The sequence below is a fragment of the Stigmatopora argus genome, chromosome 1 (genome assembly GCF_051989625.1).
Source record: "Stigmatopora argus isolate UIUO_Sarg chromosome 1, RoL_Sarg_1.0, whole genome shotgun sequence".
In the NCBI taxonomy this organism is placed as follows: Eukaryota; Metazoa; Chordata; class Actinopteri; order Syngnathiformes; family Syngnathidae; genus Stigmatopora; species Stigmatopora argus.
The window spans coordinates 17,735,659-17,760,478 of NC_135387.1; the positions used below are offsets into that span (position 1 = coordinate 17,735,659).

The 24,820-nt window shown below is 38.6% G+C and overlaps 1 protein-coding gene across 9 annotated transcripts in view; it reads right to left on the reverse strand.

The window, feature by feature from the left end:
- Positions 1-828: 828 nt before the first annotated feature.
- Positions 829-24,820, reverse strand: part of LOC144077368 (diacylglycerol kinase zeta-like) — a 42,973-nt gene continuing 18,981 nt past the window's right edge. For 6 of the 9 annotated variants that reach the window (XM_077605109.1, XM_077605101.1, XM_077605085.1 and 3 more), the window contains 18 exons: positions 24,274-24,385; positions 24,032-24,118; positions 23,616-23,728; positions 23,400-23,500; positions 21,790-21,869; positions 21,600-21,644; positions 15,940-16,006; positions 14,705-14,745; positions 14,489-14,631; positions 14,239-14,322; positions 8,632-8,694; positions 8,485-8,541; positions 7,799-7,848; positions 4,631-4,671; positions 4,406-4,526; positions 4,290-4,326; positions 4,007-4,106; positions 829-2,544 (listed from right to left, as the gene is read on the reverse strand). In XM_077605109.1, the coding sequence (XP_077461235.1) occupies positions 2,428-2,544; positions 4,007-4,106; positions 4,290-4,326; positions 4,406-4,526; positions 4,631-4,671; positions 7,799-7,848; positions 8,485-8,541; positions 8,632-8,694; positions 14,239-14,322; positions 14,489-14,631; positions 14,705-14,745; positions 15,940-16,006; positions 21,600-21,644; positions 21,790-21,869; positions 23,400-23,500; positions 23,616-23,728; positions 24,032-24,118; positions 24,274-24,385 (1,459 nt within the window). In that variant the 3' untranslated portion in view covers positions 829-2,427. The other 3 variants (XM_077605092.1, XM_077605116.1, XM_077605125.1) reach the window with 3 other exon arrangements.

Consider the following 24,820-nt stretch of genomic DNA (forward strand, 5'->3'; position numbering starts at 1 on the left):
TTCTGAATTTCCAGTGTACTAAAGTGGTGCTGTCTACCACCTACACCATCCTGCCTGGTCATCAAATTTAAAACAGAATGGTGACTTAAATGACTCCACTGGTTTCCCTTTTCAGATCACTTTTCATCTGTCAACCTAGCAGTACTATAGCCAATAAAAGGCTCTTGATGCATTCCCATTGACAGGCAACCTGTGAAGCTGGTAAAGGTTAAAGGACTATTAGACTCGCAGTAAAAAAAATATTGAAGCTTAGCGCAGTAAATTTACACTGTTAGGCCTCTATAAAGCAAGTGACTATTTTCTAATCATTTAAAAAAAGCATTAATCCCATCCCCATACTCTATATACTATATATATTGATTAATACATTTGTGTCATGCAATGACAAGACTGACTTTGGTGTGCAAAGCGTTGTATAAAGGGACAACCTGATTGGTTGTATTCTTTTTATGTTTAACATGATGGAATTCAAATCAAGTTTATTCTTCAGATTTACAAAAGCAGGCCAATTATACACTACTTACACAAAACCTATTGGGTGTTGAAGAAATTCATTAAAAATATGTCTAAAGGGATTTAGTTCTAATCATCTAATACATGAACTCAACTAGAGCAGCCATTTTTTATGGCAATATACAATGAAAAATGTCAAAATGACTGATGAAATGTATCTAATATTGTGTGTTATGTGGCTCATAAAGATAACCGTGTAGTTAAATAATCTTTGATCTCCTTCGTCTCTGCCAAACGTCTAGCCTAATATCTTTTGACATTTTTGGGGGGAAATTTAACAGTAACGTTTTGTTTTGAGTAACCAAAACCAGGAAATGAAAACGCTGGGAATATTTTATTAACTACACTCATTAGATACGACAAAACGACATATAAAATATCTCACAACCAGTGTATCAACTTAATTGAAAGATAAAAATGGCAAGTATAAATACAAATAAATGATGTTGTAACTTAAAAGACATTAACATAAAATGGTAAAATTTCAAACAAACATGAGCCATCTTTTTGGTACGTGAGTATTTGGCTAGCTGCTTTACAAGCAACATATAAAATAAGTTACTATGCAGAATGCACACAAGTATAAAAGGCAACAACAAAAATACAACTAAAATAGCAACACACTTGCTATATTAGGCGTCTAGTTTTACATCTATTCCTGCTTAGTCAGTCATGTGAAGAGAAATTTTGGGTCCAAACAAACAAAACATAGTGGCCCCTTCATGGCAAAATCTATTGAAGTATTTGACTTTTCGCAAACTCTACCTCCTTAAACCATTCCTGTGCCCTGGTAAAGACCGTTTATAAGTGAGCGTGGTCCATCAAGCTCATTGTACGCCTCCAACTTCCATCAAGATATCACGGAAGAGGATCAAAATACTGCAGACGTCCAAAATGGTGAGGCAATCTGCCTATGGAGTATCTAAATACGACACAAAATAGTGCGGGAGTATACCTAGGAGGGGTTTTTTTTCTCCCTTCCCAAAGTTGAAAACACAACTGTAGCGGTGTCCAATAGAAACATTTTCGATAACGCCAGCGGTTTAACTAGCTGGCTTGTTTGCCTAACTTGCTTTAAACACGAAGAACATTGGGCTCGTTGGTGTACAAGGATTAGTGACGTCTCGATCCGATATCCAGATCCCGATATGACTATTTTTGGAGAATCTAATTTGGTCACAATATCGGATCCGATCCAGTAGTTTGGATTTTTTTTGTACCCTTGTGCTTTTCGCCTGCTTTAAATAAAACCACTAGGCAAGGTTGTGCGCTGAGTGGGACTACTTCTGTTTCCCCTTCGCAACAAATGTTTCCATTTTCAATAATTAGCCTCCTCTGCATATTGAAAACCACACAACCTGGTATAACTCTCCCTGCCGTGGCTTGTGCCGTCGGAGTCGCAGAGCTTGACGGACTAACAAGAGTTACTAAAGGAGAATATGCTTTTATAAAAAAAAATACATTTTGAAGTATCAAGCATGAGTTATTTCATACTTTTTGGTGATCTGACTCCAACTTCAGCCATCGTCACAAGATATTAGCAAATTGTTCTTGATATACTGCAGGGGTGGTCAAGTCCAGTCCTCCAGAGCCCCTATCCAGTCTGGTTTCCGTATCTCCCTCCTCTACCACACATGAATCAAATGATCAACTCATCAGCAAGCTGTCCAGAAGCTTTGTACCAATCCTGATTATTTGATTCAGGTGTGTTGGTGGAGGGAGATATGGAAAACAGACTAGATAGGGGCTCTCGAGGACCGGACTTGGCCATCCCTGATATACTGAGCCTACAGGAAATACAGTGTCCTGAGATATTTCTTGGAAAATATGTGAATGACTTTTCCTCAATGTGATCACTTTTGGCACAGCTTCACTCTCACTGTGCAGATTTTAGCACTTTGGTTCCGAAGATGCTTAGACGGCCGTTTCTTGGTCCTCCCTCTGGATCATCTGGTAGTGCTGCCGGTTCTCCAGGTAAGCTGCCAGCTCAGCGTCGCCAGCCTTTTCGGCTCGGTTCTTCGGGGTATCACCCTGAGGAGAGAGCGGTCTTAGGAGTTTTTACTCATACCCTAAGAGTCATGGGTCTTTTTTTTCATTTCCTAGGAATATTTGTCCACACACCCTTGCTCCCGATACCCTTGACACTAATCTAATCACATATCTAACTGCAGCCCTGTTAGATTTGTGATTAATAGTGCGTGAGGCTACACAGCGGCGGCCCGCCCTGTTTATGTGTTTCGGGCTCAATGTTCGTTGTATATTTGTGATCTGAACCATTTATTTAGGCAACTGTAATCCCTCTTCTGGGAGCCCTAGTGGGGATTTGTACCTGTGGTTCATTGATTTTTGTGTATTTATCACCATTGGAATAAATTTTTTAAAAATCTTGTTGATTTTCATAACCTTACTTTGGCTGTTTTTATCTTTTAACTGTTTTTCAAAAATCTCATCTCTTCTCATTTTGGGAAGCGCTTTATCCTCAGTACCCAGAGGAAACCCACACAGGCCCGGAGAGAACATGCAAACTCCACACAGGTGGACCGACCCTGGATTTGATCCCAGAACCCCAGAGCTGTGAGGCCGACGCGCTAACCACTCGGGCCACCGGCCCACCTTTTCAAAAAAATCAAAATTACTACATTTAATTTGTGATTTCAATTTGTGTGGGGCAGCCCGGCGATTGAGTGGTTAGCACGTTGGGCTCACACTGGGGGTCCTGGGTTCAAATCTAGGTCGGTCCACTTGTGTGGTGTTTGCATGTTCTCCTGTGTGGGTTTTTGTCCGGGTACTCCTCCAAAAACATGCAAGGTAGGCGGATTGGACACTCTAAATTGCCCATAGGTATGAGTGTGAGCGTGAATGGTTGTCTCCTTGTGCCCTGCGATTGGCTGGCCACCAATACAGGGTGTCCCCCCGCCTCTGGCCCGAAGGCAGCTGGGATAGGCTCCAACATCCCCCCCGTGACCCCAGTGAGGATAAAGCGATTCAGAAAATGAAATAAAATGAAAATGAAATTTGATGTGCTTTTATTTACTGCACGTTGTGCTCTTTCCTTCATTTCGCTTCTTAAAAATTATATTTTATACTCCATACAGCGGTGCGGATTTACCTTGTGCAAATAAATGTGACTTTACATACACCCTTCACTAAAGTCTGCATGCATTGCACTACAAAGAAACCAATGCATCCGGACATTAGAGAAAGAAAGAGATGAAACAGCCCTGAGCAGTTTGGAGCTTTGGTGTTTTGCTCGAGGGATTCTTGACAGCCACTCAAGTAAACTATCGTCTCTCCAACAGCCAGTCAACAAAGTCCAGATTTTTGTACATCTGCAACAGGATTCAATCTTTGACCACTGGTTGTTTGTAGGAAAATTCACAGGAATGTTTACAAGCATGGCACTGCAACCCACTAACCTATATTTTTTCTACATGAATCCGCCATGAGTGACAGGATTTAATGCACAACTATAGCATTGTTTTTCTTCACCGACCTGCATGTCAGTTTTCATCAGCGAAGCTCCTGCTTCTACCAGGTAATGGCAGATGGTCCTGTGACACAGCGATGCGGCTCGATGAAGAACTGTTTCACCACTGTAGCACACCAAAAGCAAGACGGAATTCTCACAACTCTATTGCTTTTGTATCGGTATCCGGTGTCAATCAACGTTGGTCAAGCTGTCTACACTTTGGTAACTTAACTTTGGCTATGTTCAAATTCCAGGTCAAGTATTTGACACATTTAATGAAGAAAAAAACAAACAAACACGAACTCACTGTATGTGTTCCGGCACATCAATTATGTCATTCGGAGCTGCAAAATCAAAAAGATGGCCAATGAGTTTACTTAATACAGTGGTGTTGACTCCACGGGGGCGTATAACCACAGTTACCATTGTCAAGGATGAAGCGGACCATCTCCTTGCTTCCTGCACTAACGGCATGGTGCAGCAGGCTGCAGCCTGATTGGTCAACGCATGTGAGATCGCATCCTTTCTCATGTTCCTCCAGAAGCTTTTACCCCCCACAGACACAGAGACACGAATTAAATGCTGCTTCAAAATAATTTAAATTGCATTTGTACACCACAAGTAGAAACATGTCACGCCAAATCTCACCTTTTTCATATTGTTGTTCTTTACGCATTGCATCAGCAACTCTGCAAAGACACAAACATGACATCAAAAGAAATTCCAAATGCGAAAGAAATCTCATCTTTAGTCAAATTGATGTTCCATATTAATTTCATGCGAATCAAAATAACACAAAGCTCAAATATTGTTGTTGCACTTCAAGATAATCGCAACCACAACAAAGAAATACATCTTCAACAAAACACAATATATTGGTGAGGGCAACAGCTTCTAGTTTCTTTGATAAGTGAAATAACTGGCGAAAGATACTGCATACCGAATCGACTCTAAACTAAAATAAATATATAAGTATAAAATCAACAACAACAGCTCCTTTTTGTCAAAACAAAGACTGTGTACAGCTAAAGGAAAGCACTGAGATGAATGTTCATTAGGTTGACCTCAATCCTTGCTCTCACCGCCCCTCAATCTAAAAAGCAGAGACCTAATCCAGTTATGTGAGGCAGAGAGAGAAAGAGAGAGTGAAAGAGAGAGATAGGGAGAAAGAAAGAGTGGAAGACAATGAAGAGAGGGAGAGATAGAGATACAGTAAACTTAGATCTGACAAAAAATCTTTAAGAGCTTTTGTAGCTGGAGGGCAATAAAAGATAAACAGACACACACATACAATTACATGAAACAGAACTCTGAATTAAATGGATTTCTGAGTAGAGTGACCTTAAAATGTAATTCTTACTGCTTCTAAGTGACAATCATAGACAAATGGTCTTTAAAAAATTACAAAAATCACACAAACTATTAAATATGTTTCTATTCTATTTTACACGAGAAGGAAAAATTTACAGTGGAGGGTAAAAAAAAGGTACTTAAAACTTTATTATTACCCAGTATAATTAGTGATTGAGCATCCTTTGACAGCAATAACCTCAACCAAATGGTTCCTATAAATTGCAAGTTGGACCTGCACAACAATCAGGAGAAATGTTGGACCATTCCTTGTTACAAAGCCAACTGCAGGTTCACAGAGAAAGCACTTGAGATTTCTGAATGTCGACTCATTAGACTGAAGAAATTCACGATTCCATTGTTATTGATGTCAAGGATGCGTGAATCGATTTGTGTGTGATAAGTCTGTGATAGCGCCGGAGGCTAATGGGAAATAATGACAATGTGCTATAAGCTTACAAACACTGCACTTTTTTCTGCCAATAATTTGAACACGCAATTAAAGGGCAGCTAGTTGATTTATTATACCGCTGAGAAATATCTGTTGGTACGTTACTTTTATTCTGTGTTTTAAGCAAATATAATCCTCTATGTAATTAACAGTATATAGCTAGAGGTGTGTGTATATATACACACAGTTAGAAGATCGAGGGTACAATCGCTGGTGGATTCCATCCTTCCTGTGTGGAGTTTGCTTGTTCGCCCCGGGACTGCGTGGGTTTTCTCCAGGTACTCCGGTTTCCTCCCACATCCCAAAAACATGCATGCTGGGCTGGTTGAACGTTCTAAATTGCCCCTAGGTATGAGTGTGAGTGTGAATGGTTACCTGTCTCCTCGTGCCTTGCAATTGGGTGGCAACTACCTGCCGGTCCATAGATGGTTAGGCTCGGGTCCAGCCCCCCGCAACCCAATGAATTAATCAACAAATGCATTCTAATTATTTTTATAATGCAAATGTAGGGGACCTGTTAGCACCTCCAGCTCAATATGTGTCATGTACAGTTGTTGTCAAAAGTTTACATACACTTGTGAAGAACATAATGTCATGGCTCTCTTGAGTTTCCAGTTATTTCTACAACTCAGATTTTTCTCTGATAGAGTGATTGGAACAGATACTTCTTTGTCACAAAAAACATTTATGAAGTTTGGTTCTTTTATGACTTTATTATGGGTGAACAGAAAAAAGTGATCAGAGTTGTAGAAATAACTGGAAACTCAAGAGAACCACGCCATTATGTTCTTCACAAGTGTATGTAAACTTTTGACCACAACTGTGTATGTATATATATATATATATATATATATATATATATATATATATTAACACCATCGTGGGTAGGTCTGAAACATATATCCTAGCTAAAGACAGGTTCAATATAAAGAAAAGTGCAGCAGACACATTCACACGTCACATGCTCCAGTGAACTATTCTGTTTGATGCAACCTATCTGACCTTACGGGATCTGTCAGTGGGTGTCAAAAACTAGCAAACATGAAAATGCTGAGATAGACGGTGTGTGATGAATATCAATAGGTCAATAGTGTTAGCGTCCTTCATAAACACAATTAGGCTTCCTTGAAAGGCCAATCCACTCTACTTGAATTCATTGAGGATTTACATACACCCACACACAACAGAGGAAATACAGTAATCCCTCGAATATCGTGGCTTCAACTTTCGCGGTTTCACTACATCGCGTTTTTTTTTCTGGGGGAAATTTTTCTTTAATTAAATTTTATTTTGTAAGTTCATGAAAATGTGAAAATCCACGCTGAAACTCACAAGCGGAAACCACTCCCCTGTCCTCCGCTTGCTACTAGGACTCAACACTGAAGTTAAAAAATGTAGTTTTAAATAGGGGTGACACTACTTCACAGTTTTTCGTTTATCGCGGCCATGTCTGGTCTACATTAACCGCGATTATCGAGGGATTACTGTAGCCCCCCTCAAACTATCACAGACGTGCACCCTAAAATCTGACGGACACTCAATATGTGATTGTTCCAGTAATAGTTTGACGTCATTTTTGCAACGTTTTATTTTTGTCTCCAATGTCAGTGTCTAAGAAAGACCATGTTATTTAAAATAACATTGAATGGAAGCCGAAGGTATCTAATTTTGTTGCCACTTCAAAAATGAAAAAAAACTTTTAAGTATGACACGAGGAAAATAATTGGCAGAATAGTGAGTTTGGGGATACGCTTGGAATAATTTGATATCCAAACTACCCGGTGATTGATGAACCCAGCCAATTCAGGGTGTGTGATGCTGCCACCTTTCAAGTTAAAAAGCGACCAGCGAAGCACACTCACTGCATGCCACGTGAGAGAAAGGAGCAGAGTGAACAAAAAAGCTCGCTTGCTTTCACTTTCTTAGTCACTGAGACAACATGGTGTCATGAAGTTGAATGTCAGGTGTGACGTAAATCAACCACAATTCTGTGCAAACTTTGTATCTGTGCATACCATTTTCTTCTTCTCCCCCTGCATCACTTGACTTTTGATCCGTTCCATGTCTGCAGAGACACAATCACATGTATATGCATGTTTTTTTCACACTTTGTTTTATGTTTATTTGCAATTTAAATTCAGGAATGCTACTTCAAACAAAATTCATGAAATTAAAATGTATAAAAACAGTGCTATGGCCCCCAAAAACACTCCTACGTTGTTTTTTTAAACATTATCTAACTCATTGCTAATTAATCTCTGCCAGCCTCTCCTAGCCAAAATGGAGTGGAAGTCTAGTTCCATCAACGGCAGCTAATAGGTGCCCTATAAAGGTTAAATAATGAGTAGTTAAGAATCATAATATAGAGTTGCACTCATTTGCACTGTATATTTTTTTTCTAGCCATCTAAAAAAATAAGCGGCAATAGTGTGGGTACTTATTCACAGTCTAGTCCACGTTTGAAGGATATATAGATAAAACATGTGGGCCTCATGTTCAAAGTTTCCCATCTCTCCTATTAACATACAAAATTCAGTTTCAAAATAACAGAGGAAAGAGTGCTTTTTGGCAAGCCGGCAATATAACATAAAGCTCTTCAGACATTTTTTTTACCCTTATACTAAAAAGTTAACGGTTATTTGCTGTAAAATACATTACACCCGAACACTTTATGTAAAAGTCAAACATTGAGTATACAGACCTCATTACTGTTTTAAGCTCATCATTAGCCACAATGGAGCGCTGGATACAACCTTGCCTGTTATAAAAACATGAGACAAAATAAATTAAAAAGGTGGAATGGTTTTCGAGCCAGCATCAATGTAATGTTATACAATTGTTGACTAACCTTCGTAGTTGCCGACCCTCGGGTGTTGAAATCCGTGCTGAGGCAGAACTATCACTGTTCATCCTAAAAGGAAAACACATAGTGTGCTTGAAGAGACTAAATCCCCATACATTTAAAAGTATCGTGACACACTCCCACTATTGGAAGACAAAATGGAAGATAGGAAGTCCATAGTCTAGTTCTTTGAGGAACACAAGGTGCTTTTGCAAGACAGATATATTATTACCCAAGTGTGACCGTGTGCGGTCGATTGGTCGCCGGTCTTTTGGTCGCCGTCCTTTAGGTCGCGTTCTGTTGGTCGCCCCGACCGCGACAACGGGCGACCAAAAGACCGGTGACCAAAAGACCGACGACCAAAAGACCGGCGACAAAACAAGGTAAAACAACACTGTCTACGCATCAATAAAAGCCAACAATGGCCATGAGCAGTTTCACTGAGCCGATGTCTGAGTGTATAAGAGTTTGTATGTACATGCGCTGTCCCTTTAAGAAGCTACGTCAGTCAGGGTCTTAACAAGTTCTCCCACAAAAAACAATAAAAGTCCGGGAAATTTGGAGCTTTTCTTTAGCCTAATAATTACTAGGGCATTAAGTATGACTAAGTAGTAATTCGCAGTTTGTATTTAGGGAATTTGAGCAACGATTTAAATGGTAATTATAACTTATCTTCCGGGCGAACAAAAGACCGGCGACCAAAAAATCGGCGATCAAAAGACCGGCGACCAATCGATAGTGTACCAGTGTGACATACACCAAGCTTCTCTTTACACCTAGAAGACTTTTTGCCCATCCAAATGTCCGTAAAGTGCCAGCGATTCTGCTTTAGAAACAACGCAGGCCCATGTCCATGCTGAAAAATAAAAATCTAGAAAAGTTCAGATTTGGAGCCTTTTAAATAATATTCGTGGAAAAACGTCTTTAGCATCGCTCAATGCAGTGCTTGTTCTTATCAAACATGATGAACAAATGGACTTAAATGCAAGACACTCACTACAGTATGAAGGCACTTCAAATCAACATTCAATTTGTTTTTGTTTTTTAAATAAAAGCTACTCAAAAAGCCATTTGAGTCTACTAATAAGACAATGACATTAGAGGGAAAACCAGGCAGTAGTAGCAATAAACATGGTTCAACTGAAGGAGCACTTCTGCTCAACAATCAAACTGGCAATCACGTCCAATTGGCATGAGACTCAAGCACTTAATAATTGGTAAAAATAAGTTGCAAATGCTTGCCAAAAGTACACCACCTGAGCTACTCAGTGCATTTTTTACAGTCTAGTAAGACGAAAGCAGGCAACACTGCATAATGTAAAATGGGTAAAACAGCAATTCACTGAATGTTCACGTTGCCTCAGGATTGCCTGAATACATTGATAAGCGAGGCAAACAGCAAAACAGAAGACACGTTTTAAAGTTGTAAACGAGAAAAGCGAGAAAGTTAAGCTTTAACTCTCAATTTTAAAAAAAGGATTAAGTCCCAGGACCATGTCACATTGATAGAACTAGGTTGCAGAGGCTATAAAATAGTATGGTTCAGTAGAGCAGAACCAAGATTCATAAAATCTAGGCCAAGGTTCTCTACAAACTGTATGAACTTGTTGGACAGCGACAACACTCGAGAGACGATTTTTAAAGTACTTACACATTGCTATGTTGCCATATTGAAAACAATAAAGAAAAAGGTAGTATCTGCATTTGAAATTTCCATTTTAGGAATTATTCAACAGGTTGGATGATTTATTTTTTTAAAAAGGCAACGCCTTAACCATGAAATGCTCTTTTTTTTATCCTGACGCTGTCGGTAAAGCAAACAGCACAAGCCAAGAGCCGTAGAACCCTTTAACAGCATCGCAGTGATCTTACTGTTCAAAGGTAGGCGAAGGGTACAAAAGACTTTCCAAGGCATTAAATATAAAATGCCCTAAAGGGGGTGCGTTTCATCAGAAATCCAAATGGGCTTTAGAACCAGAATAATTAAAATCAAAGAACAGAAGATCATTATTATATCATTATTATAGAGTATGGGATTAACTTAATATACTTCTACTTAGCTCTGCTTGAAAAGGGTTAAACCTCAACTACCTCATTAGCTTCACCACAGGCAATAAGTGACATAAACACTTCCCGCCTCCACAGAAACAGTGCTGGGGATCCATAACTATTCACTTCCTATTTTTTCAGTCATGCTTTGTTCACCGACACTAGTTTTTTCCTGAGGTTTTTTTTGTCGTCACATTAACATTTTATTTCCAATGCCTAATTATAAGTAGAAGGTGAACGGGTCGGCTTCCTTTAAAGTTACTCTTGCAAGTTGGATTAGTATAGCAATTCAGTGATCCGAAAAAAAAGAGCCAGATGAGATATGGAGTACATTTCTTTAGGCATGTACTGGTATATCCCTACATTTGAGAGCACTGTCTTGAAATCGTTGAACTGAAACTGCATGGTACGAATAGTTGCTGAAATGTCAAAGGAAAGCTGGAAGTTAGTTAAAAAGGCTCTTTAACATGCTGTATAGGGGTGGGGGGGGTCAATAGGTGCCAGGTTTAGTAATGAACAGAACCTTTCCCAACGTCAATTTTATAACTAATGATACAGCCTCATTAAATAAAATGTTTCAGTCCTCTAACAAGTTAAAACTATTATGCTGTGACTTATTTCCATGGAATAATATCAACTATAAAGAATATTTGACCTGTTTTTTTATTTGAATATGCAAATATTTTCACGTCAATGATACATTTAAACTAAATAAAAAAATGGAATTTAAAAAAAAAGATGTTTTTGTGTGTAGGTGTTTGCCAGTGAGAGAGACCGAGTGGGGAGAAGCTAAGAGAGGTATGTAATTACCGTGGGAGGAATATTGTTCACCTCTGGCCGAGCGTGGGCAAACTGCTACACTGCTTGTCTGTGTGTTGTGCGTGAGGGTGTGTGCGCATGCATCGAAAGACAGCAAAACGATGTGATTCAAGAGCTCTGACATGCATTTCATTTCCCTCGCCATCAACTTTTTTTTTCTCCCGCATTACCATTTCAATCTCCCTTTCCCGTTCTCTCTCCCTCTCTCCAAAGTGCACAAATGCCTCTCGGACCACTCATCTTTGCACCTCATCCGCCCGCTTGATCCACTCAGGATTGCAAATCGGACTGCCAACACAAACATGCACATATGCTCGCACACGGATTAGCCAATATATTTCACTGCTACAAATACATTGTGTTGTCCATAATGTCAACTTCTTCAATCGTAGCAGCACTAAGTGAGCATCCGAAAAGGTGGCCAGATTCCATTTTGCTCATTAATTAGCATTGTACCTGCCAATTCCTATAACGTCCTGGACCACTTTTAGGCAACACCCAGTTATGTTAACGCTATATCAAAAGCTACAAATGCCGCCGTTGAACCAAAAATTATTTTTACAATTTCTGTATTTGGCGTGATCGAAGACCATCAAAATGATGTAATTATAATTGCTATACATATATTTAGGCACTTATCTTTGCGCTATTTCATTTAATTTCCAAAATTACTAGCTCCCAATAAGTAATGCGAGTAGACTAACATAAAAGAACTGTTATCTTATTTCATAAATTGACCTGTAAAACAGTGTGTGCCAGGTTATGTGGGGTATGATGTCCAGTGAAAGTTTGTTGACTGACAATAAACTGATTATTAATCTTGCTAATTACATAAAGCTGCAATAGTGTTATTAAAATGTCATATTTTACAAATATTGTCAACCTGAAATTTCATTCAAAGCCATTCACAATTGATCTTTTTCATGACACCAGAAATCCAATCCAATCTTCCCAGTTCATGATAGGGATTTTTTAGGAAAAACGAAAAAAAATATAGGTAGCTGATTTGTCAATATTCTAGGCATCATTTTTATTTTTCAACAACAAAAAGCAACACTAATCCCTATTCTGTAACCCCTTTTTCCAGTTTATCACATCAAACATATAACAAATCAAATCCCATGTTTAAACAAACATTTGGTTTCACTTTTCAAAACCACTTCATTGAAACAAAAAGGTACTATTTTAAATCAATGAACCTATGTGTTCCAGGAAACAGTAGCGAATGAATGAAATAACCAGTGAATATGTCAGTTACCAGTAATTGTTTAGTTCTACAAGAATAAATAGCGCTACCTTGGCTCATGTTATTTTGTGCGTGTGATTGCATTGTATATGGAGGCAGGGCAATCTTAAAACCATGAATGCACATTCACACGCACACATACACTCAGGTTTAATGCTCCTTCTCCCACAGCAAAGGAGAAAATGTACATAAACACAATTATTCATGTACGTACAGTATACACCAACATGGAAATAGCGTACACTTACACCCAGGCAGAGACACACAAAAAGCCTGAGAATTATGCAGGCCTACTTCATGCAGGCTTTACCAGCTAACAGGCTCGACAGCCTCCCAACAGCCTCTATTCAGGGTGAGCCAGCCAATCTCATCCCACAGAACCCACTACACTATGTACTCTATATGGATGGTATCATGAAACTTATTTCTGAAGCTTCAAATACACAGTACCTCCTGCTGGAAGATTGTGTGTTTGGTGTGGCTTTCTTTATGCATGCACATTTTTAAAATGCGACAAAAGCCTTTATGTTACTCCATGTGACTAAAAGCCTGAATCCTAAAGTTGCTTTGTATTCATTTTTAACATGAGGATGATGTTCGGCTACATCCAAGAATGAAACAACTGTTAGGAAAATGACTGCTCTTGGCTACACGTGTGAAGAAAAAAAGCGAGTGCTCATGACATAATTACTTCATCTCCAAGCACTTAAATGGATCTGTGAATGTGGTGCCATTTCCAAAAACAATTACTCGCTCTCATTATATCCACAACTATGATGAACATTTTCTCAGCTTACTCTAGTTTCCTTCCAAAGTCCAAAATCCTAGAAAACCCAGTACGAATGTGATTCTAAAATGACTGGAACTATAAGGACATTACTGACATCATCTTGGCTTAAACGAGGAAAGGGTTATTTACATTTTACACTTAAAGAAAGAAATAAGTTTGTGTGTCATTTTTGAAAACAAATGTAAATGTGTCTTGTTGCCACTGTAATGTGTAATACCAATATTCTACTGTCTGTATAGACCAGGGGTCGGGAACCTTTTTGATGGAAAGAGCCATAAAAAATTCATATTTTTTAAATGTTAATCCTTGAGAGCCATGCTCCGAATTTAAAAGTCAACATACATGAAAATATGTGCCTTTTTAGTCACTTCACCACTTTTAAAGTACAAAAAGTCTCTGAATTATTTTGACAACATTGTTACGTTGTTGCTAATCAATGAGTATCAATGAGAAAATCCATGCAAAAGAGTGTAATGGGAAAAAAATGATTATAAGGCGCTGGGGTAGTGTCAATGCCATAATACCAACGTAATGCTCCTATTCCTTCGCTTTCTCACCAGCAGTTTCCATAGTTTACCTCACAGGTTAGTGGAGAGCCATATGCACCCATCAAAAGAGCCATATGTGGCTCCCGAGCCATAGGTTCCCTACCCCTGGTATAGACCAACAACCAATAGATATTTAAGTGGATCTTAAAATACATTCTTACTTGCAAGAAGAAGACGATGGAGAGAGACAGGAATCCACAGGGAAAACAAACACACTTTTTGGATCCTGATTTAAGCTGCTTTCCCTAAAGATGACCAAAAAAAGGTTCAGACCATGGGTGAGTTTAAAAACAACAACAACAACAACACAAATAAAGTAAGCAGCAAGTTCTTAACACTAGTATGAGCTCGCAATCTTATTCTGTGCAGTGGACACCAATGCAATTGATAAGGGGGTCAATCTTGACCTACCCGTTATTGGTCAAACTGGACGAAGGATGAACGAGGTCGGGCATGGCAGGAGGAGAGGTGCCAACTGTCATTGTTACAACCAACTCCGGGTCTAGGATAAAGAGTTCCTCGTGGGAAATTTCCGACACACAGTTCAGATGTTCCTGGCGAAACGATTGATATTTGCATGATGCAAAGAAACAAAGAAACGAGGGTCCATGCAATAGATAAACCTACCTGTGCTCTGTCAATCCTGTAAAAACGATCCGCTGTTGTTGCTGTGGAGACAAACGCAGAGTTTTCAAGTTCAACTTGTTATTATATGTAAGGAGTTATTTGTGCTTGAAAAGAAACAACCTTTGCCTGAAAGAAAGAGCTATGCCCCTGTTTCTTCTCTCTCCTTTCCCTTTCTTTATCACTGAGATTTTTCCTTGGTTTACAGCAATTCCAGCCTTACCACTAGAATAAACTAGCTTGATTCAAATCAGTTTGGTTAGAACCCAATATATTCTCAGAGCTGGAAACCTGCAGAGATTTGCAACATAAAAGTGAGCCAGAGTATTTATTGAGTAACGCATCATTTGAATCCACTTATTTTTCCTCCACAGGATAACGATGATTCTCATTCTCTCTGTTGAGCTCACTGTTTTTTTTCCAATGTTTCCATCTATACCGCATCTTTTTTGGGCTCAAAGTCCACCAGGACTTTTTGAGCTTGTTACATATTCCTGATGTTTGTTGCCAGGATTTTCTTTTCCTCTTCTAAAACCTCTCGAAATTTTCGTTCATGGGCATGAAATACAGTAAATCTAATTGTATTATATTATTTGGGTATTTGTATTATAGCATGTAGACAGACAACCATTTAAACTCACTCTAGAACAGATCTATTTAGAGGGCTTTGGATGAGAAAATCCATTCGAGCACAGGGAGAGCATTCAAATTCTACTGCGCTGCCGATTTTAAACAAGTAACATTTAAAGCTTATAATGACTGCTGTGACAAAAGTCCAATGTGTTAGACAATGTTTTGAATGCCAGCAGTGTTTATCGGTATCAGGAGGCACAAGTTCCCCAGAAGCCCACGTTGGCAGATAAAGCAAAAGCTGTTAACAAGAAAAAATAATGAACTGCGTGGGCTGTCTCTCGGGCAGCCATCTGAGCAGCTGAAAGTATGAAACTTGTAGTAATTTAAGTAAAGTTTAGCTGCAAAGTTCAATCAGTCTTCTGGCGGGCTGAGAAAAAAAAGACCTGCTAATTCAAAAAGGCTGTTTAAAATCTGTTAACTCATCTTCCTTTTTCATCATTTTGTCTGGACTAGACTGAGAGCAGTATCGCACAAGTCAGAGTAGGGACAACTTGATCACTATGCATTTATCAAGGTCCTTTAAATGATTACATCTCTAATTCTTACTATTAATGTAGTATAAATCTTACTAATGATGGAAAACAGTGATGAGTGATGATACTTACAATCGAGGAAACACCACTTTGGAGACAATCGCTGCGAGGAAAGATTCTTTGTCTTGACAGCTTCCTTCTAAACACAAATAGGAATTTTTTTAAATTAAGGGCAATATGGCTTGATAAACATTTAACATTAGATTCGTCTTAAATGTTCCCGTTTTAATAAAATTGAGCCATATTATATTGGCCTTCTACAAAAAGGCATTTATTGATAGATCTGACAGATCGATCATAATTTTATTGCCCATTTCTTCTGGTACTAACTTCATCTAAGAATACCTGTTACAAGATGTGTGTGATATATTCAGACACAACTACAGTAATATGTTCTGCTGCCTCCTTACTTTTACTTCTCTGATCCTGATCCAACACATCAAACACTCACCACATATCTTGCACTAGCTAGACAACAATAACACAGTCTGGAATTTCTCTGTTTACTCATTTTTTAGCTGTAGCTGACCAGACATGAGAATTAAAAAAAACCCCAAAAAACACATAAGATGTAGAAAAAAACGTTTCCAAATGTGTCAAATAATAGACAATTATTAAATATTTGCAATCACATGGTCACTGACTGTGAAAATATAAACAAATAGCACAGCATAGCAAACAAACAACATTTCGATTTATTTAGACAGATTTTTAAACAATGAATTAAAATAAATGAAAATCAAGAAAAACTTGTTGCAAAAGTAAGACAAGTGGCAAAAGATGCTACAAAATAGGTGGTTGTAATGTTGCAGATAACATTTTGTTAATTGTCAGGCAATAATGAGATCTCTTCTTCACTCTTGCGCTTGCTTTTTATTTCACTTATTTTTATCCAACTAATTAACATGATAAGAAAATACATAAGACAATTTGAAATCCCACCAACAATGTTCTAATCCCTGCTCTGCCCGCCAAAATGCAAAACTCATCAAACAACAGCTTCCCTAATGTCTATTTAACAATATTCAGTAAAATAGCAAAAACATTGAAAACTTCCTTCTTTTGTTTCCACGAGTGTTTGTAAATTATCCATAAAAGTGCCAATGGAAACCCACACTATTATGCCAGAGATAATTTCAACTGTTCAAACCATTTTTGCACTTGAGAGCCAAAAAAAGGTGGGGATAATTTCCAGTAAACATCAAAACGGGGAATTTGTGTAGTTTCCGTGGAAACTCCAAATGTGAGGTCTCTTTCGATAGTCTTATGTGGCATTAGGGCAATTATTTGCTAACGATTATTACATCACAGCTCAGGGAAAAATAGCTCTTCAAACGTTATCCCAGGAATTGTACGTGATTCAGTGTTTGGAATAAAAAAAATCAATTCAAATGTACGAATAAAGAATGGTACTTGGGGGAAAAAACTATTGAACAAGACAAACAAAAGCAAGAAATAAAATATTTATAGACAAATCCCTGCATACTTAATAAATGAAAAAAGTATAGAACCACCAAGACATTGCTGAGATTTGCCAAAATACGAAATTGAGCAAACAAGAGATAGGGGACTTTGGTCAGGGAGCTGACCAAGAAAACTGATTGGACACTCAAATGGAGCTCCATTGGTCCCCCGTGGAGGAGGAAGAACATTCCAGAAAAACAACGCTATCTGCAGCCCTTAACGAAGGAGGACTAAGATGATAGTACAGTGACCCAAATGGTAGCCAGTAGGCCCTGAGTAAAAGACACACTATAGCGCACGCGGGGTTTCCAATGTGTGCAAAAGTGGCTCTTGGACCATGCAACACCGAATGTTTTCAGTCTGATGAAACCATCATTAAACTCTTGGTGGTGGCAGCATCATGCTGTGGGGATATTTTGGGGCATCAGGAAGAAAAGACTAGCCAGGATTAAAGGAAAGATGATTCAATCCTAGATGAAAGTAAGATTCAGGGTGCTAAACACTCCAGACAGGGGCAAAAGTTCATTTTAAGAAAAGAAGGTAACAACACAATAGCTTGTGGTCAAGTGTATGTCCTGACTCAAACTCGAATCTGATAGAAGAGAGAGATCCCCAAATATTGGGCAACAAAATGAAGTAAACCCATACTGCAGTGATGGGGATTTTAGCGGATTTGCACATCATTATAAAATGTTTTGTATTGAAAATCACACAATGTATGACTATGTCTATCTAACTATACCCAATCCAGCAAGTGTAGAATACAATGAACTTAATATTCATTCAAACATTATTATCATCTATCACTGCTGCTCCGTGCCTGATGCCTGCATGCATTGTGCTGCTAATAAAGTGACTACGCACAGCACATCCCATCAGTAAACAGAACCAATGAACATCATCAGTCACCAGAGAGCAGGAGATCAAACAGCGCTGGATCCCTCTGGGTTGCTATGCAACAGAGTGACACAAAGACTCAAGAACTCTCATGGTGTATTCGTATATTAGCGTCAGTGATCAAAACAAATATCAAGACTGTTCTTAAATGAAAGTGTTCACAATTGCAGTCCATGGATTGGATGGCAGCACTGCTTGATTTTGTACATAATTGCAGTGGCGGTGGGCCAGGAAGCCGTCAAATACACAGCGACCGTATTCCCTACTTCACACAAGTCACGGTGACAGAGCATGACAGCATCGCAGCGCCGCAACAATCCCAGAAGCAAGATCCCCCTGGCCGCCAAGATGAAAGACAGACCAAAAAAAGGATAAACGCAAGCATCAGCGAGGGGGACACAAATGGAGGATTGAGGAGATGAGCTTTCTGCATATCTATCCTCTCCAAGCCTTGATTTAATTCTGCAGGAAATTCTCAGAGAAGCATTTTTTCTTTACGTATCTGAGTATTGTACGTTCCCAGAGGTATCAGAGCAGTCAGGCCAAACACAGGGTTTGAGATCAATTCAGTTCAACCTTTTCCATGTGTATGCATCGACATCTGATATTTTACTGCATTTATAGCAAGATTGAATTGGAAATATTTGGACCAGCTAGAATTTGAAAAAGACTAACACCATCTTTCAATGCTCAAGCCCATGATGTATTGACATTCCAAAATTTTAAATTACCAAGCAAGAAGACTTTCAGGTGTAATATAGTCTAAAAACAAACTGATTAAAGTACATTTTCTACACCAGAGCTGTCATTGTCCTAATTGAATAAAGAACAACAATAGCATGTCTTATTATCGTGATAAATACAAATTCTATATTGACCTGCACAGTTCTTTTGTCTGTAATGTTCGTGAGAGCCGCCTTGCATTTCATTGTATCTCTTGTAAATGGATAATAAGAGATTCTAAAGGATATTTTTCACAGCCTTTTTTGTCGGGGTGATGTTCGCAATTTAGTCTCTTTTCTCAAAGCTCTGAAAGGTTTAAGACTTCGCAAGGCCAAGGAAGAGGCTAATCAAAGTGGTGATCGCGCCCTCTCCAGAAAGAAGAATAACCTACTAACAAAAAAAAATCAACATTGCAAAAAGAAGCTGAAAAACATTTGCTGCAAATGACTCTGGACCAAAAGTGGGAAGAGGCCTGAAGTAAATCACCAATTAGAGGTCAACTTCCAAGTAGAGAATAATAGGAGGCTGGCTGACAGCCTGTATAATTTCTACCGCGCGTTTGAAAAGGACACTTGCACACTGCACATCCACCATGCCTCATCAATGAAAACGACAAACAGCCCCAGTTTTCGTGTATGCACATCTTCAGGGCCCGTTTACACGGTGACACGCCGACCGAATCGACAGAAAACGCCCCATTACAGGTGTGTCTGCACCCAACAGGGCTCTCTGTTTGAATGAAGTCGCAAATCTGCATGAAAATGATGTCGTATCCATGTTATGCAGGGCTCAGTACAGTTTTACAATGGTAAATCTGTATACTTAAATTTGGCTGCTATGAAAAGCAAAGTAAGCCTAAACCTTGAGATGACAACTACAGTTTTTTTTTTTAACAGATTAAGCATTTTCTGTCCTGCAAAGGATTCCAAACAGTTAAAGCACAATTTAAAGGATCTGGACTGAAAGAGTGACAATTTAATAGACAGAAGCCATGAAAAAATAAACTGTGTTCAACTAGAAATCATAACCCCCTTGCGTGGGTAGCAAAGTCCGTTCATTATAGAGTTTGCTGCTGCTGTTTGCTGACAATCTAACGACAAACTGCTATTGTTTTTCCACCCGTGGACTCACCTAGACTGCCTCTAGGTCGGTTTGTAAAGGTCAGGTTTAAAGACCCGATGACACACGGTGTTCAGAGCCGGGGGGCTACTTTCACTGGCACATACTATGCTGTCTCTGTGGGCGTGCGCTCCAGCTAGTGTACATTGTTACCTTGAGAACTTGTATTTGTCTCGCTACCATTATATATACCATGTGATTGCCCGATTCGAAATTCACATTCATGAGCAATTAAACAGGTTTTCCCTAAAGAAAAATAGGGGCCAGTAAATGTGTCTCTTCTATACACAACAAGTTACAGTACATCCATTTATGCAAGCCAATTTTTTTAACTATTTTTGATTTGATCTTGATAGAGTTATATTTTCTTTGTAAAAACCACGTGTAGTTTATGTGTTGTGCAATGCAGCCCCTTGAGTGTAGAACCTTTTCAGATTTTGTGTGTGGGTGTTTTGTTGTGTGAACTGGCATTTGATGTTTGCTTTTAAAGAATATCCAGCAGGATATTAGAGGAAAGCAAATGTTGATGCCTTGGTGGAAACCTTCGGCAGTCATATGCAACCTTTCCAAAAGAATCTTATGTCTCTTTTACCTTTGGTGGTATGTGAAGGAATTCATTTTTTGAACCGCGTATTCTTATCCCATTGTTTTCAATATTCATGGATATTTTTTGGAGTCAAGCTTGAATATCAATAAAATGTAATATCTCATGAAATGCAAATACATTTTAAGGGCTTTCATTTCCCCACATTTAAATTTATTAACTACTATTAGTCATTTTTACACTCTGTCGGCACCCTCTTATTCATGCAATGGATGCATTAGAAAAGAGTTAAACTTAAACAAGCTTGAAGATGCGCAGCAGTATTGGAATAGCAGTCTTCTACTTTTTAATTGCACATCGTTTCTTCATTGGTGAGACACTGGTTAGTTAACCTCTAAAAGTTACATCCCAAAGTACCCAGATATTGAAAATCGCTGAAATTACAGTACAGGGAACGTGTAGCAAGAGAATCTTAATTAGCAGCCTGGATCCAAAGCCTTTGTTACATTTATGGATTGCAATCCTTTGATTGCAAATGACTGGACATAATGTCCTTTCCATTGAGATAGAAGCCCAGGAACATTCATTATTTTACCCAAGATCCAGCTCATATACACACTAGGGACGGTGGGTAGCACAGAGGATGATCAAAACATGGGAGGTTGTACTGCAGTAGTGCATGAAGCCTTGTGAGACTAAGAAATCTTGTAGGAATATAGCATAACATATTTCTTGAGATTGGTAGATAACTGCAAGCATCATTCCACTAAATGATGTCATCAATCATCTTGACCTTTTTGAATATAATACCTGCAAGTCACCTCAAAAGTCCTGATTATATCTAACTGGTCCAGCTATCTAGCCATCTCAAGCAAATTTCCATAATGGAATGTAAATCAACAAACAGAAAGTTAAAATCACAAAAACTGAATGCAGTGCCAGTGGGGGCAAGAGACATCTTAATAGCTACACACTCACTACCAACCTGAAGTCCCACATATTTCAAAGAGGTGTGAACAGAGTAGAATTCCTGGGTAAATGGAAAGAGTAAAGAGACAAGAGTGGGGAATTTTCTAGATGTTAAAAAAAGAAAAATACTTTTCAACATGTCACTGCCCATTTAGTCACGTTGAGCAATGACATCACCTCAGATCATTTCACTCACTAGGTCTTACCTCTTGTAAACGCTGGATATGTTCTCGGCATGTCTCTAAGTCGCTGTCACCAGGAACCACTATAATTCCCAAGGGAATAGCTGGGGACACAGAAAGGAAACAATTACTGAGGTCCACTTGTTAAAGGAAGGTACAGTGAGTAAGAAACTACATACTTAAATACAGGGATTTTGTGATATATAGAATAAGACCAAGATAATGCCTTTAAAATCTTTTCGACCAATGAGAGGAGAGAAAAAAAAGGGGTGTATTTTTGGGGGGAGAAAAACTGCTCTACACCAAAAGAGTGCCATACCTACAGTCAAAAATGGTGGTGAAAGCGCCATATTTCAGTTCTGATTTTCTTTATCTAAACGTGTGGGAGAATATTTCCTACTAGTATCAGAATTGCCCAAAACCCTTTTTGTATAAATGATTAAAAAAAACTTTGTTCTAGAATATTTGGGGCTTTTGAAAATGGGTCTTGTAGCACAGGTATAGTGATGAATTTATTCTGATGACTGGACCACAAAGCCCATTTTTCTTTAAGTGCCTTCTTATAGTGCATCTTGACAAAGCCACAGCAAGTGCTGATATAATATCAAAATGCTATTGAGCCACAGAGCAAAATGTATTTTTACCATGGCCACTGTGAGAAAAACAATGCTTGATCTGCATGATTTGATCAAATGGAAGCATAAAGAAGAAGAAAAAGTATAAAGATGAATAATAAATAATGCACTGTAGCCAAAAACAAAACATGGAAACATTTCAATACAGTCCCTATTGTGGTTCTTTACTGCAGTATCAGATCATATGGTTCTTGAATTTAAATGCATATTCTTCATCACAGATTAGTCCCACAGCAATGTGATACAAATTTCAGTATATGCAAATCACAGAGGAAAAAAAAATAACTCCAAAAATTTGAAAGCATAAAGTGTTACGACAACACCATCTTGAGTCAGTGGCCAGAATAACATGTATCGTAAACTGCAATAGTAATGTTCATGTGGAACTCTCAATGCATTTAAAGGATCACCAAGGCAAGCTGAGCATCCTCTCTGTTCTGGCCATATTGGTCCCAAGAGCTATTGTAACCATACTTATGTTGACCACTTATCTATAACTATTTAGTGATTATTTATTTATCATTACTATATGTTGATTAACGATGTGTTTGTTTGTTTGTTTTTGCGTTCATAGATTAAGCGAGTGGTGCGCATCAACAACTTGGTGCTGAACGTCTCCAAAATCATGGCATTCATCCTGGACTTCAGACGGAACAATCCCGCTCCACTCTGCTGACCTCACTTGGACTACTTATTTATTTGGTTATTTATTTGTCTGTTTGTTGTTATTTTTGGTGGTGAAAGTTTTAAATCTCATTATAATTGTATAATGACAATAAAAGCATTCAATTCAATTCAATTCAACATTTTACAATGGATGGGGACGCAAAAGAAAAGTCTACACAGAAGGTTTATGGGCGGCCCATTGGACGAGTGGTTAGTGCATCGGCCTCACAGTTCTGGGGTCGAGGGTTCGACCCCAAGTGAGCATAGGCGGTTTGGGAAAGGAATGAATGAATAAATGCAGTGTCCATGACTGAATGGAAGGTATTTTCTTACATGCTAGTCGCAATTTGTCCTTGTCGTAGTGCAGAGCATCATAGTCACTCATGCTGATTCTGTTGACTCGAAGCCTCAGATTCTCCGGGACTGGCTGTTGACTGAGATACAAACAGCAGCGTACCCATTTTAATGAAAGCAATTATTCATTATAATTATTTTAGAAATTGTTGATAAAGTAGCGGGTACATTTTAAATGTCCAGTGCATGACTTACTCATTGAGGTGTGGCAACGATGTCCGCCGTTTGGTTTTTTGGACCATATTGGCCTGGTTTCTAAGGCTTATGTTGATGATGGAGGGAGCGAGTCGACATGGTTCCCCATCCACCTGAATATGAGCAATAGGAATGTGACTTTAAATCCCATTGCCAACATTATTTTCTACTATTACTACTAATATTTGCCTACACTTTCATTAGAAGAAAATGCAAACACCTGAATTGATTTTCATTCAATTATCATTTTTGTTTTGAAACATCCAGCGTCAGAAAACATAATAAGGGAGAAGTACAGAAATCTGAATATTTAGTACTATGTATAGGGAGATTGAAATCACAAAGGCAATAAAAAATTTGTGCGAGTGTGTGTAAAACTTTGTGAGTTGGTGTGTCCTTATGTGTTTGGAGGTTACCTGCACAGGAAGAGGCTTTGTAGTGGTGAGGGTTACTTCATGACACTGACTCAACCTCTCGCCATGACCGCCAACCTGAAGAGTAGCCTGCACACAAAAACAGAGGGGTTAAAAAGTTTCTGTTCTTCCTTTGTAATGGATAAAAAATAGTCCTTAGTGCTTAGTGTGTTTTCGGTGGACTTAAGGACACTAACAGATGAATTCACAACTTATACAAGACAATTATGTCATTATTTCCATACCAATGATGTCATGGTGAATCCAATGACCTCTATACATCCATCATCGTGGCGCTGAGGTTCAAATTCATGGTGCTCACCTGGGTTTCCCCAAGGTGTGGTACCTGCACAGTACCTGAAAAACCGGCACACGGACACATACACTGAGGCTCCATAGCCGTTTGTTTTGTTTTGTAAAAAACCTATGCTAAACATTTAGTTGCTTATATGCAAATATTTAGGTCTTTTGTGTCTAGTCCATTTGTCTTTGATTTTGTGCTAACTATTTCCAAAATTGTGTGTCTCTAAGTAAGTGTGAGAGATTTCAGAGTTTCTGTGCCCAGGAAATGGTAGCAAGGCTGGCTAAAAGACTTGCCATATTATAGGTATGGCCATAATATAGAAATCCAATCAAATCTAAAAGTTAAGCAGCAAATTATTTACACTGAAGTATTATATTATTTTGACAATCTCTGACTAACATACAGTTTGTAGAAGTTGTTTTTTAATCATGTAATGCTTCATTGCATCATGAATGTATATGATTATTATTCACTTACCAGTCTTTTGT